Source organism: Pipistrellus hanaki (assembly GCF_964339955.1).
Source record: "Pipistrellus hanaki genome assembly, chromosome: 2".
NCBI classification, from domain to species: Eukaryota; Metazoa; Chordata; class Mammalia; order Chiroptera; family Vespertilionidae; genus Pipistrellus; species Pipistrellus hanaki.
In genome coordinates this window covers 146,475,708-146,493,353 of record NC_140504.1, presented here as the reverse complement: position 1 = coordinate 146,493,353, position 17,646 = coordinate 146,475,708, and the positions used below count along the sequence as shown (strand labels likewise).

The 17,646-nt window shown below is 36.4% G+C and overlaps 1 protein-coding gene across 1 annotated transcript in view; it reads left to right on the top strand.

Moving 5' to 3' along the window:
* GIPC2 (GIPC PDZ domain containing family member 2) overlaps positions 1-4,523 on the top strand; it is a 70,502-nt gene extending 65,979 nt beyond the window's left edge. The window contains exon 6 of the mRNA XM_084872189.1: positions 2,138-4,523. Coding sequence (XP_084728315.1) covers positions 2,138-2,289 — 152 coding nt within the window. The 3' untranslated portion in view covers positions 2,290-4,523. The remainder of the gene's footprint in view (positions 1-2,137) is intronic.
* The last annotated feature ends 13,123 nt before the right edge of the window (positions 4,524-17,646 follow it).

Sequence of the window (17,646 nt, the reverse complement as noted above, 5' to 3'; positions counted from 1 at the left end):
AATAATGAAGAATAACGGAAAGAAGGTCTGGTCTTTACCACCTACCAAGATTTTTCACCTGCAGTAATGCTGTATGTCTAAAGTTCTGTTCAAGTATTTAAGAACTTAGTGGAAAATACAGATTGATCAGTATCACCTAAATAAGTGTCATTAATAATGTAAAAGTTGTTCAGTATTGGTAATGATATAAAGATATCCTTGAAATAGCCACAAGAGGTCAGCACTTAGCTGTTACATGTGGTATAACAAGTCTACTTTTAGTGGAGTATTTTTCCCCCAAATTGTATTCAGATGTTAAATATTATTGCAGTGTATTGCAAATGCATTATAGTTAACAGATGAGAAGCATTTTATTTGCTGTTGTGATGTTAATGTTTTCCTAGTTCCTTTGCATTTCTTTTAAATCAGAGATAGAGTCTTTTATGAAAAAGAATAAAATCATGCCAGTTTATTTCTCCTGTAAGGATGTTTCAAATCTATGTTTATATTTTATGTATTAGCAAAAATTTATAACATGTTCAATGCATGCTGCATTCTCAATTTCTGTTAAAAATTTTGTAGCAAATTTGATTTTCAAAAAGATTTATGGAGCACTGTATTACACACAATATTTCCAACACAATTACCATGCTGCCTAATTAGTATTTTTATTGCTTCTACAAGATCAGGAGTTTCTTGAAGGCATATACCATATCTTACTCAGGTTTTAAACCCAGCTTCTACCATAGTACTACTTCCATAGTAAATACTTGCTGGTTATTTGTTGATCAAATGTCCGATGAGGGGCACCAAAATGAGTTGAGCAAATTACTAAGCTTTGAGTCTTAATTTCCTACATCTATAAAATGGTTACAATAAAAACTTCACAGGGTTGTCAAAGCATTCTAATACGTATAAAGTTTCTCTCACATCATAATTAATAGACACAGCTATTATCACCCATAGCAATGGTCATTCCTAATTATTCCTAGGAATAATGGTCATGGAGTGAGAACATGTAGGGACGCATAACTGGAGGTGGACCAACTCTGGGACTATATTGTGCATAGGAGTTTTTCTTCACTTTTCTCCTCTGTGTGCCAGCATCAGTGTATGAGTGAGATTATACAGCTTGGGCTGTCAGGGTATATAATATGGGGATTTTAAATAATAATTTTTCTCATTTTTGTGACCAAGGAACCCAAATCAGAGATTACAAATGAAAGCAAACCAGGTACTGAGCATGCTGTTCCTGGGCTCAGTACACCAGGCAGTGCTACAAGCTTCCTGAGGTACAGAAAACCATGTGCCAAGCATTTCCTCACAGCTGCGCGCGCGTGTGTGTGTGTGTGTGTGTGTGTGTGTGTGTGTGTGTGTGTAGAGAGAGAGAGAGAGAAGAGAGAGAGAGAGAAAGAGAGAGAGAGAGAGAGAGAGAGAGAGAGAGAGAGAGAGAGAGAGAGAGAGAGAGAGAGGGGAGGGAAGGGAGAAGGAAGGGAGAAGGAGGTGGAGAGAGAAAGGGAGAGAGATGGGTTGATTCATTGTCCATCAGTGATCTTGTTTTCCTCACTGTTCAAGAACATCAGTCATCTGCACTGTTAGCCCTGGCCGGGTAGCTCAGTTGGTTAGAGCATCGTTCTGACATACCAAGGTTATGGGTTTGATCCCCAGTCAGGGCATGTACAAGGAGCAAACCAATGAATGTTTAGATGAGTGGAACAACAAATCCTTTAAAAAATATATATATTTATTGATTTTTTACAGAGAGGATGGGAGAGAGATAGAGAGTTAGTCATCAATCAGCCGCCTCTTGCACACCCCCCACTGAGGATATGCCCGCAACCAAGGTTCCGATCAATGCCCTTGATCGGAATTGAACCTGGGACCCCTCAGTCCCCAGGCTTGACACTCTATCCATTGAGCCAAACCGGTTTCAGCAACAACAAATCTTGATGGCTCTGAGGTGGAGGAGAGGCCAGCAGTAGCAGCTGCAAACCTGGGTATAGTGGGTAGATGGTTTAAAAAATATCTTTGCTACTTGTATTTGTACTAGAAATATGTGATATCTAAGCATGTTCCTTTTAGAAAGTACATTTTCTGGTGCTATTTTTTTTAGTTCTCTGTTGCTGTCTCAATAATTTTTAAAATCTATTTTTGGTAGCTACCACAATATTTGAAGCTGGAAAGGACAAAGGTAATCCAGATGAGTTCGCCGTGGAACTTGACAAAACTCTTGGAGACTTTGCATTCCCAGATGAATTTGTCTTTGATGTTTGGGGAGCCGTTGGTGATGCCAAACGAGGAGGATTATGATGTGGCTGGTCCATCACTGGAGAAATGAACCATTCATTGTTCCTGTGTGTATGTGTGTGTTTTTTTAAAAGACAAAACAAAACTATAAGATCTGCTTTTAGACAGTTTGGTTTTATGTGAATGGAATACATTCTTTTAAAAAAAATATATAATTATGATATCTGGATACTTATTAATGCGGTTGAATATATAGGATGCTTAAGATAAATTACCTAAATTTTGATCAATTTTAATATTCATTTAAAAGTTATTTTTGAAGCAAGTTTTAGGGAGTGTTTCTGGATAGATATTTTGTCCCCCATTGGTTTTCTACATGTAAGTAGTTGATTGCAATAGCTTTGTAATTCTTTTGCAAAATCTTAATGCAGTGAAAATTAGGATTGGAGTATGATTTGCTTCATAGCATGTTCATCTTGTTATGTTAGCTTGAATAGGATATGTTCAGGAAATAACATGTGAATTACACCTACTGTAGGTCTAGAAGCATTGTTTTAATTTTCTATCCACTGCGTAAGGGAGGAGGATTTCTGTAGCCTGTTGATGTCAATGACCTACTTTCTCTCTTTGTAAAACAAGGCTTGATTGACTTTTATATTTTGCTTCTTTGTAAATTGCTGCTTTGGTTCTTAAAGCCTATTGTTGACATCTATTGTGCTGTGCATTTGTTTGCATGTGTGGAAGAAGGGTGAAGAGGGCAGATAGGGTAGAAATTGCTTATACTTGATTTTTGCAAAACACTTCTTGAAACATTAATTCTTTTCCACCCGTACCTGCTTTTTACGTTACCCTTTATAAGCACTCCAGGGAAAGTTTTTATCGTATTTGTAGAACTTTTCCTTTGAAAGAGATGTACTCAGAAAATAACTATGTTTGAGAACACTTTTTTGGTGAAAGAGCAAGGCTTTTAAGCCCCCTAAACTTTAGAGGAGAGGGTGTCAGAAATAGACCTCCCCCAGTGGAAATAAAGGAGGAAGGGAGCATTGAGAAAATATGTGAACCTATTATTTTAGAGTTCTAACAGACTCTCTCTAAAACCTTACATTACTGAGAAAATTGAGGGTAAATGATCATCTTATCACTTTTATGGGACATTTTACAGAGGTAAGGGAAATGGAAATGAATGGCTCCAACTTAGATCCGTAATAAGGAAGAGCCTGGTGTGACCGAGCGTTCTGCTAAAGTGTTAGGTGGAAAATGCTGTGCGCTGCCATGGGAATCAGAAACCATAGCCTGTGAGACCTGCATTCTAGGAAATCAGAAGTAGTTCCCTTTTCATGCTGGGTTAATGATTAGATAACGCTTGTTTTCTGGTGCAACTTGATCATATAATGACCCACTTACACTCTGATACATCTAAAAATACGTGGAGACCAATAGCATTTCTGTTAGTCTGATGGAAGTATTAGGTTAGAAGCTATGAGTGAATAAAGAGGGAGGAGATGCTGTTCAATTCATAGTCTCAAGTATTAGTGTTCTGTGTAAAATGTGCATTTATTATCTTCTTGACACACATTGAAAGAGATATCAGAGTAATTACATGTCCTTACACATATGATGGTTATAAAATGTTTCTGAGATTGTGAAGTGTACAAATGGCACAGCTTGTCCCTTCCTATTTACCTGAAGACCTAATTCTAAGAAATGACTCATGGTTATTATCAGTTAGGAGAGTGAAAATTGGATATGACATCTTTATTTCAATTGGAGACATTAAGTCTCTATCAGACTTAACGTAGCCATAGATATTTTTAAAGCTGTATTAAAGAAAGACATTTTAAAGTTCTGAAAGATGGGTTTAAGTAAACATTTAATATTTTTAACTGTTTGTGCCATGCAAGAATTTTGGTTATATATAGGTAAAATATTCCACATTTTTTGGGAAAAAAGTTTTTCTCTTTTATAAAAACCATAGCATATACTTTAAAATGTTTTTCTGAGATTGAATTTTAGAAATCTGTTAAGCAATACATGAAATTGTAAGTTATATTTTGATATTGTTTAAAAATATATTACTATTTTTCTACTTATCAATGTATAAATCTTCATGTATCAATAAAAAGTAAATTACTTGTAAAGCTATAATAATTTTATATTTTATATATTTAAAATGACTTCTTAAAATAAAAATCTTTTCATTAAAAATGTGATGTTTTTAAAATGAAAAATAATAAATATTTGAGGTTTTTCAGAGGGAAGGTGGGGGTAAGGGAGAGAGATCGACCAAACGACTTGTATGCATGCATATAAGCCTAACCAGTGGACACAGACCAGGGGAGTGAGAGCATGAGTCTGTGTGTGGCGGGGTTGGGGAGGTAATGGGGGGATGAGGACAAATATGTAATACCTTAATCAATAAAGAAATTAAAATTCAAAAAAACCTTTATTAAAAAAAGATTTGAGGTTTTAAATATTAGACTTGTAGTTTTGTTTAAATAAATGATGGGAATAACATCAGGCCTGTGATTGTTCAGACGTTTGGTTTTTTAACATATCTTTGGTATATTTCTTTCTCAGCTTATTTTATACAAAGCATAACTTCTAAGGTTTCTTAATTTTAAAATCCCCCAATTTTTGCTTTGATTCAATGAAAATACATGAATGTACATTGCCACAGTACTTCAGGATAAAATAGTCATAATCTGTTTCTGATATGAGATGGAGATTTAGCCAGAGTGACATCTCCCCCTTTGTTCAATCAGTTTTATGGATAATATTGTAGGTAGAAGGAATATCAGCCTATAGCTCTTAGGTAGTTATGGATTACTTTGGACTCATTAGTTTCTTGATACAGTTTGAAGGCCCTATCTGGGCTGATACAAATATCATGTTTCCTTACAAGTATCATGCTAATTCCATATGTTTGGGGTGCAGTACAGGAACCCCCATTTTGACACATCCTCCAGATGGATTCCAGTGAAAGTAAATTATGGACCTTTATTCTGAGGTCCCTGAAGGTCCTGGCCTAGCACTAGGGTGGGATTATAGATGTGACTTCAAGAATTCTAAACAGAGATATAAAGACATCTCTAACACAGTTAGATAAATGGAAAAATGGCTGTAAAGTAATATGGAAAAAAGCTGTATATGACTAGGAATTCTTTTAATTTCACTTAAGTGGGTGATTTTCTAAATGAAACTTGGTATTCTAGAAGTATTTATCTTAGAGAAATAGACTTCCCAGAAAATATTCACCAATGATACATCTGAAAAAAGGTTAAGATCCAAAATTTATAAAGAGCTCATAAAACTCAACACCAAAAAACCAAACAATCCAATTAAAAAATGGGCAGAGGACCTGAACAAGCATGTCTCCAAAGGGGACATACAGATGGCCAAGACTTAGGAAAAAATAGCATCACTAATCATCAGAGAGATGCAAATTAAAATCACAATGAGATATCACCTCTCCCCTGTCAAAATGGCTACCATCAATAAACCAACAAACAACAAGTGCTGGTGAGGATGTGGAGAAAAGGGAACCCATGTGCACTGTTAGTAGGAATGCAGATTCTTGCAGCCAATGTAGAAAATAGTTTGGAGTTTACTAAAAAAATTAAAAATGGAGCTGCCTTATGACCCAGCGATTCCACTTTTGGGAACTTATCTGAAGGAATACAGAACACTAATTCAAAAGAATATATGCATTCATATGTTCATTGCAGCATTACTTACAATAGCCAAGTTATGGAAGCAACTCAAGTGCCCATCAATAAGATGAGTGGATAAAAAGTGGTGGTACGTATATACAATGGAATATCATTTGGCCATAAAAATGAATGAAGCCCTACTATTTGTAACAGCATGGATAGACCTAAAAAGTATTATGCTAAGTGAAACAAGTCAGCCAGAGGAAGACAGATACCATATGATTTCACTTGCATGTGGATCTAAAGAACTAAATAAATAAAATTGAAAAGAATCACAGACACAGAGAACATTTTGATGGTTGCCAGGTGGGAGGGGAATTGAGGGGATGGGCGCGAAAAAGATGAAAGGATTAAGAAATAAATTTGTAGTTGCAAAATAGTTACAGGTATGTGAAGTACAGCATAGAATATGGTCAATAATATTGTACTAACTCTATATGGTGCTGGGTGGGTACTGGAAATATTGGGGGTGAGAACCTTTTGTAGAGTATCTGATTGTCTGACCACTAGGCTAGCTACCTGACACAAACACAAAAATAATATTGAATGTCAACTGTAATGGGGGGGGGGAAAAAGAAGAAATAGACTTCTCAGCTGACATGCCATGTGGTGGTTTTGTTTTAGTTTACATCTATATTTCATGCTTAATGCCTATAAATACTGGCTTCTTATATTACCCATATTAGGTGTGTTATCCTCTTCCAGTTTTGTAGATGAGGATCCTCTGAAACAATGGCTTCTAAAGAAAATTTTTGCTTTTAGTGGAATGGAGTTGACATGCGTAAAGAGAAGAGTGACTTGTCCCAGTGGGAGTAACTAAAGTGGGCTTTGTGGTTTTGATTATAGAAAGGCTAAGTTTGTAAATATGCTGCTTGAATTCTCCTCGTATAGATGTTCCTCTTACCCAGGTCCCTTCATGTACGGGTAGAGTGTTGAACATGATTTTCTGTGTTGTCTTATGCATCATCTAAAACTATGGGGGAAATAATGCTTATGATTTTAAAATATATTATAGAGCCAATGAATTAATTTAGCCTAGAAAAAGTGGTTTCTCTAAAAGTTAGAATTTCTACTTCCTTATTATTCAGATAGGTTATTGTAAAAATAACTTGATTTGTTTTCGTTTTAATAGCTTTCCATTGAAAAGTCAACAGAAAATTAAAATGAAATAAACCAAAGACTTTCTTCTGCATGAAACAAAAAGAAAACTTTCTCTTCTGCACTGAGGGAAAAAAAAAAAAAAGAGGAAATAGAATCCTGCACATTTAAGGATGGTGGAAGAACAGTAGCATACGTTAGCTTTGGGAGAAGGATAATGGGAGCATTGTAACCACCTTCCTTCACTGTCCTTCCCTCCTCTCCACTCCTTCCATTCCTGGCTCTTTCGATTCTACCCAACCTCCCTTCATGGGTTTCCTCAGGCCTTAAACTTACCCGCCACTCCACGCTCTCTGTAGGTGACTCATCCATTCCCATGGATTTAAACATCTTTATGTTTACAACTCATATATTTATCCAGTTGGGATCTCACTTCTGAGCTAGTCTAGACTTAGATGTTTAATTGCTTTCTTGACATCCCCACTTGGTGTGTCAAAACTTGAACACTTCAGACTTTTCTTCGAAGTCTTATTTTCCTCAGTTTTTTTTTCTAACTGTGGCATCATAATTCACCTGGTTGCTGCTTCACCTACCGCTTCTAATTTAGCAGCAAGTCCTTTTTATTGTATCTCCCGAAATGCCTCCCAAGTACTAGTATATCCACTTCTTTCCAGTTTCCTGTCACCTGTTTACTCCACACCTCATTTCTCATCTGGGCCAACCGCCACAGGCTCTCGGCATTGCTCCCCCTTCTTTCACTCCTGCTCCGCTCTAATTTATATTACATGGTAATGTGTGCTCTAAAATGTTTATTGAAGGACATAGTGTTCAGCTTTCTCTGAAATGAACATGTTAGGACCTCAGTTTTTCTCCCCTGGAAAGGTTGACATTAAGTTCTTTTTTGTCTTTTAGGGGAGGGGTACTAATTTGGGGATGATTTGGCTTCTACTGTGAAAGAACGAGGAGCTAAGAGGAGGCAAGAGGAAGAACTCTCACGGGTGCAGACTAAAGGCTGTGAAGCGTGTGTGTGTGTGTGTGTGTGTGTGTGTGTGTGTGTGTGTGTGGTGTGTGTGTGTGTTTTGGAAGGGGATAGGGAGAAATACCTTTAGAGGCCCACACAGAGGAAGATTGTGCCTTGTTGTCCTACAGGCACACTGTGGCTAGGTGGAGTGTTGTTAGACCTACAGGAACCAAGGCCTTCTAAAGATCCCTGATCCTTCATTATGGTCCAGAAGCTGTAAGGCCCAAAGTGAGAGATGGTGTTTGATCACCCAAGGCCCTTGTGGGAGCCTGACCCATTGACCAGAGCCTGCCAGCTGCCGCAGAACCAGCACCTCCCACCCCTATTTGTTTCTATCACCAGTGCTTGGAGAGGGTTTTGTTTGCCAGCAGTCTTGCCTATTGTTGTCCAGCGGGAGTGTCACCCTCATCAGCCCAAACCTCTGGCTTATTTTGGTGACTACTCCAAGGTTCTTTTTTTTTTTTTTTTTTTTTTTTTTTGTAATGATCCAACCTACATACATAAAGCTTAGAAAAGAGAAGTGGTCCTTAAATGCCTGGTGGAAAGATGGGGGAAACCTTGGCTTCTGTACTTGGAGGTTGAAGTGAACCAGTTTTGACCCTGACTGAGACATGGGCACAAATGGCCCTTTGTGCTTCTTGTTAATGGGATAACATCACTTCCCCTGAAACTCCTTACAGTGGCTTTCAAAGCCTTGCCTGACTCATTGCCATATCCCCCCTAGCTCTGTGCTCTATTTACACCAAACTTTCTTTTCACTTCCAAACTCTTACCTTTCTCAGAGCTTTTTTTCATTTGCTTCCCCCCCCCTCCCCCACCTCCTTGAACACCCTTCCTCTTGGCTGGTCAGGTCCTTGTCGTCCTTCAGTTATTAGTTTAAATGCCACTTCTTTGAAGAAAACTTTTGTGAACTTCTCCCTCCCTTACTGTGTGCTCGATTTCAGCCCTTGTTTGTTTCCACCTTACACATCATTATTTGTAATTCCTTTATTAGTTTTGCTTTTATTCTATATTCTTCACTTGCCTATAGGCTTTTTTGGGGGCCAGATTGCTTATATCTTTCTTACCATTGTGTCCCCAGCATGTAGCATGGGGCCCAAGATACATTAAGCACTAAAAATAATTATTGATGGTGAACTTCAATAAGTATTTGTTATGCTTACGGTGTGCGCAGTTGCAGGATCACCTCACCTAATCCTCAGCCACCTCTGAGGTGGGCAATAATTATTCCCATTTCAAAGATGAAGAATCAGTCCGGAGAAATCAAATAGCTTGCACTGAGGCACATATTGGTTAGTGGCAAAGACAAGATTTGAGTCCAGTTTTGCATTTAAGTCCTGAAATCTCTTCAAAATCGATCCTGTTAATACTTTACCAGAGCAATGTTCTGAGTCAGTCAACTGAAGAAAGTTGTGTTGGGGACTGAAGCCCAGAGAACGGGGTTAGAGATTCAGTTAACTGCCCTTTTCAGCCGGAGTGAAGGGAACAGCCATGCAAGGTCAGGCCAACAAGTCGACTGAAGTGACTAAGTGACAGATATTAGGTCAGAAACCATATGCTGAAGGATTTCAGTGGTTCTCTAGGTTAAACATTTTCAATTGCTAATAATTATCTGGATTTTAAAAAAATGTAATCACTGGTATAATAAGGTTTTGCTAGATTTAGGAAAAGGTTTAGAAAAAAAAAAGGTGTTGACCATTTTTTTTGAGAATGAAGGCTTTCAAAGCTTCTTCTGGTTAAAGTGATTTCATGGTTTAATTGTTTTGACGTGGGCTGTGGGTATTTTGCTTCTGGAGTCATTATTGGGTAGTTTATGTTTCAGAAAATTATTAGAGGAGGATTGCTGTGTTCTTTACATTTAAAAAAAAATAGTGTGAAACACATTTTTAAAAGTAACAGCTTGTTATCAAATGCTCTGTGTGTCATTTACTGTTTGAAAATGTCATTAGCATTTGAAGTTTCATGGACCATAAAGTTTTATCATTTACCATTTTTAAGCCTCTAAGCCTTAGAGTCTAAGGTCTTGAGTCCTGAGAAACGACTTGGGAAGTTAATTGCCTCAGAAGGCCCATTTCTGGACTATAACTCTAATCTATATTCTGAAGAGGTGAGTTTATAGAGATGATTATAAATTCCCTGAATATATTCCCTCCTCACTTTGTTTCTATACATAAGCATGGTCAGTTTCAACATATTATAATAAATCATGCATTGATGAATAGGGAATATTTGTGATGTTTCCCTCAATATTAAACCCAAAGTAACCTTATTTGCAACTGTGAGATTTAAAAATGAAATCAATCATGTTCCTTTCCAGAGAATCAAATATGCATTGTAATCAGGACATTTAAAAAAATACTGAATTTATTGGGGTGACATTGGTTAATAAAATTATATAGGTTTTAGCTATACAATTCTACAATACCTCATCTATATATTGTATTTTATGTTTAGCATAGCAAATCAAGTCTCCTTCCATCTTCTTTACCTCCACTCCTTCCCTCCCCTTCTCTCTGGCAATCACCATACCGTTCTCTCTATCTCCTCCCTCCCCTCCAGTGAACTCTTCTCATGGAGCCCCCAATCCCTAGGACATGTGTTGTCCATTCCTATTTCAATGACATCCAAAGAAATTCTGAGGTAAGATGTTATACTGACTAGCATAGAGACAGGCTACATTTTCAAGAGTGATCGTTCTAAAATTCTATGGAGTATGTCTTCGATTGTCTTTTTTTTTTTTTTTTTTTTTTTTTTACTTTCTTGATAAACACTATTAATCACCTTGATTTTATCTTTCAAATTTTTTTTTAAAATATTTTTTTATTGATTTTGTACAGAGAGGAAGGGAGAGAGATAGAGAGCTAGAAACATCAATGAGGGAGAGTCATCGATCAGCTGCCTCTTGCACACCCTCTACTGGGGATATGCCCGCAACCAAGGTACATGCCCTTGACTGGAATCGAACCCGGGACCCTTCAGTCCCCAAGCCGACGCTCTATCCATTGAGCCAAACCGATCTGGGCCTATCTTTTAAATTTATTTAATTAGCTTTCAGAAAGCTCCTCCAGGTTTCAATGATTGAAGATGTCCCAGCTATCCACCACCTCATCACCCAATATGACAGAAGTGAGTTCACTAGGCAATTAAAAAAACTGCCTTGGCTGACCAATGGTAGTGTTGCCTGCTCTGGCTGCAATTCAGGTCGGTCAGAAACTGAGTAGCAAGTCAGGTATTTTTTTATACTCTTGTATTGTTTCTTGTCCAGTCTGATTTTTGAGCTCATCTGTGATCTCATTAGGGATAGCCCTTGACAGCCAAAGTGTCTTTGGTATCCCAGGTAGCTTCTCTTCAGAATCCTTAGGATGATATCATGTGGTTTTGGAGAGTATTAGTAATTCTGCAAAACCAACCAAAGTTGCTCTAGAGCTGAGAGACAAAGGAATGACTGAGCACTGAAGTATTGCCAAGGTGATTATGGTTAATAACCGGTGAAAGTTATATATGGCTTCATACCAAGCGTTAAATTAAATGGGTACGTTAAAAATCTCATTCTGACTTCAAAGCTTTTAAATAAGTTTTAAGCAAGCAGTTAATTTTGAATTTATTGTTCTTTGCCTGAATAAATAAAAGAAATTGAGCTTTTTTGTATTTAGTAATTAATATCATGTGGATGATACTGATTCATATATTACTGTTTCAACAGGTGTCACTTGAGCTAACCTTTCTTCTCTGATATTTTTCACATTTCAGTAATTGACCCACATCTTTGAGGTACAATATTTTGTACTTACCATAGGATATTTTCCTTTCGTTTATTGTACATTAGCTCTATTATCACCTGATGTTACTTGGGAGAATCATTAGCTATAGTTAAGTGACATTTATTAGAAACAAGAATTTTTCAAGTTGGAATTGCAACATTTTAAAAATTAATTATAATAACATAGAACTGCTTCCTCATAGACTCTACTTGTCAATTTATGTCCGGGGTCTATATGAATGATTTTCTGTTACTGTATGAAGTAGAGATGCCCATGAGAGAAGCAGCTGAATCATAAATCAACACCTTCAATTCAAACTTTTTTCTCTGAGCTTTATATTGGGTCGGCAACTAAGTAATTGCGGGTTTCACACATATATGGCTTCAGTTGAATTTTTAGGTTTGCAGACATAGTACAAATGTAAAACACATTTTGTATTTGATAGTTGGCTATTCAGCTGTTAATCAGTAAAAAAAGTTTTTTGATCTGTTTTGTAGTTTTTATTTGGCGTTCGTTGAAAAATGGAAAATCAAAAGGAACATTTTCGTCATATTTTGCTTTTTTATTTCCGCAAGGGAAAAACGCATCACAAGCTCATAAAAAGTTATGTGCTGTTTATGGTGACGAAGCCTTAAAAGAACGGCAGTGTCAAAATTGGTTTGCCAAATTTCGTTCTGGTAATTTTTCACTCAAAGATGAAAGACGCTCTGGTCGTCCAGTTGAAGTTGATGACGCCCTAATCAAAGCAATAATCAATTCGGACTGTCACAGTACAACACGTGAGATTGCAGAGAAGCTTCATGTATCACATACATGCATTGAAAATCACTTAAAACAACTTGGCTATGTTCAAAAACTCGATACATGGGTTCCTCACGAACTGAAAGAATCACAGTTAACGCAACGCATTAGCAGCTGCGATTTGCTAAAGAAATGTAATGAAAATGATCCATTTTTAAAACGACTGATAACTGGCGATGAAAAATGGGTTGTTTACAACAATATCAAGCGGAAAAGATCGTGGAGCAGGCCAGGTGAACCAACTCAAACAACATCAAAAGCTGATATTCATCAAAAGAAGGTTTTGTTATCAGTTTGGTGGGATTACAAAGGAATTGTCTACTTTGAACTCTTACCACCCAACCGAACGATCAATTCTGATGTCTACATTGAACAACTAACGAAATTAAACAATGCAGTTGAAGAAAAGTGGCCCGAATTGACAAATCGAAAAGGTGTTGTATTCCATCATGACAATGCAAGGCCACACACATCTTTGGTCACTCGGCAAAAATTAATGGAGCTTGGTTGGGATGTTTTGCCACATCCACCATATAGTCCAGACCTTGCACCATCTGATTACTTTTTGTTTCGATCTTTACAAAACTCCTTGAATGGTAAAAATTTCAATAATGATGATGATGTCAAATCGTACCTGATTCAGTTTTTTGCTAATAAAAAACAGAAGTTTTTTGAACGTGGGATTATGATGCTGCCTGAAAGATGGCAAAAGGTCATTGATCAAAATGGGCAATACATTAAAGAATAAAGTTATTTAGTTCCATGAAAAAATTGGCTTTGATTTTCTTTAAAAAATTCGCAATTACTTAGCTGCCGACCCAATAACTGGTCTCATTCTCTCTCTCTCTTTCTTTCTTTCTTTCTTTCTTTCTTTCTTTCTTTCTTTCTTTCTTTCTTTCTTTCTTTCTTTCTTTCTTTCTTTTTTTTTTGTAAAATATATTTTATTGATTTTGTACAGAGAGGAAGGGAGAGAGATAGAGAGTTAGAAACATCGATGAGAGAGAGTCATCGATCAGTTGCCTCTTGCACACCCCCTACTGGGGATATGCCCGCAACCAAGGTACATGCCCTTGACCGGAATCGAACCCGGGTCCCTTCAGTCCCCAAGCCGACGCTCTATCCATTGAGCTAAACCGGTCCCGGCTCTTTCTTTCTTTCTTTCTTTCTTTCTTTCTTTCTTTCTTTCTTTCTTTCTTTCTTTCTTTCTTTCTTTCTTTCTTTCTTTCTTTCTTTCTTTCTTTCTTTCTTTCTTTCTTTCTTTCTTCTTCTTCTTCTTCTTCTTCTTCTTCTTCTTCTTCTTCTTCTTCTTCTTCTTCTTCTCTCTCTCTCTCTTTTTTTTTTTTTTAAATCCTTCCTTCCTATGCATAAGGTGGTTTTCACTTGAAAGAATTTTACTAGGCTTGTTTCATTATTATAGAGCATCTCAGTGCAAAGAATATAGGCAAATCATATTAAGGAACTAATTGCTATTAATTGATCTAAATGAGCAAATGGCTTTTTTGCCTCTCCCTGGTTCAAGCTAAAGTATCTTCTCAATGAATTACATATTTACTTTCCTAATTGAATTTTACAAGCAATGCTTAATGGTAGTGATATTTTCCTTTATTTGTGCTAAGAACTGATCAAAGCCAATGCTTATTTTCCTTTAATTATTTTAGACTGACTCTTAATTCGTATAATTTCATCTTTGATTATTTGATTGTGGAGGAACTAGTTCAGTCATTCTCATAATAGGTATCTTCACTTTAGTTTTAAAAATTGCAGATAATTAATGTTTTAAATGTTCTGTACCCTGAAAAATTCATTCTGCTGCAAATCTCCTGGCTCTAAGATAAAAAGAAATAAAAATATCATTGCTATATCATTTAATGTACTACAGACCAAGCCCTGCACTTAGAATTTCATTTAGACAAGAAGATGTAGAATGTGTAACATTTTTAGTTTTTAGAAAAGTCTGGAATTTTTCTAAGCCCATCCCTCTTGTAACATGGTGATGAAGTTTTTATATCTAATAGCATTAGATTGTCTTCCTTGTTTTTCAGCTTATATTCTTTCATCATCTGCAACAGGCAAGAGAAATAGTTAATGTTTATAAACATATCAAATTAAGAAGTACATTAAAGAACATACTGATGAAGCAAGCTGCAAGTAGGAGAGGCACACATGGCAAGAAAATGAGGGAAACCTCTGGACAACAGTCAGCAAAGAATCAAGGTCTTTAGTCCAACAGCCTATGCAGAGTGAATACTGCTAACAACCACTGAGCGAACTTGGGAAGCCAGTTCTTCCCCAGTCGAACCTCCAGATGAGACTATAGATTATGGACCAACCCCTTGGCTGAGAGACCGTGAAGCAAAGGATCCAGATAAGCTGTGCAAATTCTTATGCAGCAATAGAAAGTAAGACAGATTTAACTAGAAACAAGGGGCAAGAATGAATTCAAAGATGATTGAAAAGATGCTTATATGAAACATCAGAGAAAAAAATGGCAACTTTACTTTTTCAGGTATCTTCTGCTGAGTGGATGAGAGTGGCTGCATTTTTTAAAAAAAAACAATTATTATTTTTTAAAAATATATTTTATTGATTTTTTACAGAGAGGAGGGGGAGGGATAGGGAATTAGAAACATTGATGAGAAACATCCATCAGCTGCCTCCTGCACACTCCTCACTGGGGATGTGCCTGCAACCAAGGTACATGCCCTTGACCAGAATCGAACCTGGGACCCTTCAGTCTGCAGGCCGACACTCTATCTACTGAGCCAAACTGGTCAGGCTAAACAATTATTTTTAATTTATTTGATAAAATAACATTTTCTATAGAACAGTTAGAAATATAGGAATGTTAAAAGAAAAGATAAAAATCACACATTATTTTATCCCAATATAACTACAATTATTATTTTGGTATACAAAATCAGGATTAATAGTGTTTTATAACCTGGCTTTTACCTAAACATGTCTTACATTTTTCATTTCATATTCTTCCAAACATCATTTAAATGATTGTATAGTTGCCCATTGTATGATGTATTACAACTTATTTAACAAAACTTCTATTATTTGACACTTAATACTATATTTTAATATATAAAATTTGAATTATTCCTAACAATCAAGGTCACATGGATGACATATGTGGTTTTTTATTTTCATGCTTTGCTTTATCTCAAAGATGTAAATGACACATTTTTAGAGCTAAAGGAGCACGTAATTTTCAAAGCCCATTTTCCCAGGCCAATAGTACATTATTCTCCAGAAAATCTCATCAGTGGCCTTTCTGTCCAGTATTAAATGAAAGGACTTAGAAAACTGAATTAAGTTAATAACTAGTGGAAATAAGCTTGGGAAGTGTTAAGCATCTATGACCTTATTGAAACAAAGTCTTGGACTCCAGGGGAAAAGTAAATAAATCATCTTTGAAACAGAGCTAATATAAAGAAATACAGACATTTTATAATAAAATGCCTGCCTCTGTTGGCCCTAGTAGAGCCTGAAGGAGAAGCAGCTGACCTATGTCAGTGAAACAGGGATCCATTGTGGGCCCTAGAGCCAACAGGGCCGTGGGCTGTGATCATGGTTTTCACATTTGATAGAGAAATAATGCCCATAAACGCTTATCAGAATTTTCCAAATAACCACCCTCCTAAATGTTTCTTAGTTTCCTACTATACTTTATTGCTTTTTGGCAAGCTTTTTTTTTTTTTTTTTTTTTTTTTTTTTTTTTTTTTAAGTTCAAGTTGGAAGTAAAATTGCCAATAACTTTACAATCAAGCTTTTATTTTTTGTTCTTTTTTTGCTTGTCTCCAAATACATTTCATTAAGCATAAGAAATGAATTAATAAAATATGGATAGTCACGAGTTTAATGCAGTATTTTGCTCTGGAATCTAGATGATATGTTAATACCTCCTCCAATCCTAAGATTCTATGATTTAGTTAGTTAAGAGTGATTAGAAAATCACTGGATAACGTCTAACGCTGAGGTTAATGATTTTCATTCCTCTCTGACCACACCTCAATTCTAATGAATTCTTTTTAGTCTATATCTACTTTCTGGTGAGCTGATTCTGTCCACACAATTGGCTGTGCTTATTCTTCCTGACAGAATATTGGAGTCCGAAGGCTCTCAGGCACTTTTCTCAGATGTAGAGGTCCTAGGCCAGAAGTTTTGCTCTTGCTGGGAAAGCTTTGCGATGACAGTTTTATTTAAATGGTGTTTTATGTATATTGATTATGAAACTTCTGGGTTTCTTCTCAGGAAAGGTACTATATTAAGTGAGAAGGTTTTTGAGTTGCTATATATGTATCTACGAGAGAGTTCTGTGGTTTTGAAGGAGCATCTGATCTCTGATTGCATCAGAATTCCCGTAATGCTGTACATGAAGTAAAGCTGACCTTGCATTTCTACTTAGAACTGAGATTGACAAACAACTCTGAATGTATGTGTTACAAAAAATGAAAAGGTGAAAAACAAAGCTCAAACATTTGGAGGTGGTAAAAAGAAAAATTACAAAAAAAATTAGATATAAACTATCTTTCTCCCTAATTAACCTAGAAAAGGTATTAGCTTTGTAGGGAAAAAACAAAACAAAACACCCAGATGAGTGGAGGGAGGATAGAGTGAAGTTTCTTAAGTAACAAATTTTTTATATGTTCTATTGCCACATTTAACAAATATTTAATGCTTGCCATAGAAATGTAAGCAGAGCCATGATTTGGGGACTTGCCTTCATATACACGCTACTTCTTTAAATAATCCAAAGAGGTCTTGAAGTCAGCCTCAGTATCTAATAATCCTGTAACAAAGCCACCTCACATACTGAGACATCACATAAGTTTTTGTTGTTGTTGTTGTTCTGTTCCCTTCTACTAAATTATTTTTCTCCAGATACCCATTCTTTCTTAACTTCAAAACTTATGGAGCACCTGTCATGTAAGGCCTGTCTTATACCATGGCCTACGTGGCATTCACAGCTCTGCAGAGGACTACGCTCAGCCTATCTTGTCTGCTGAAGCTGACAATGTGT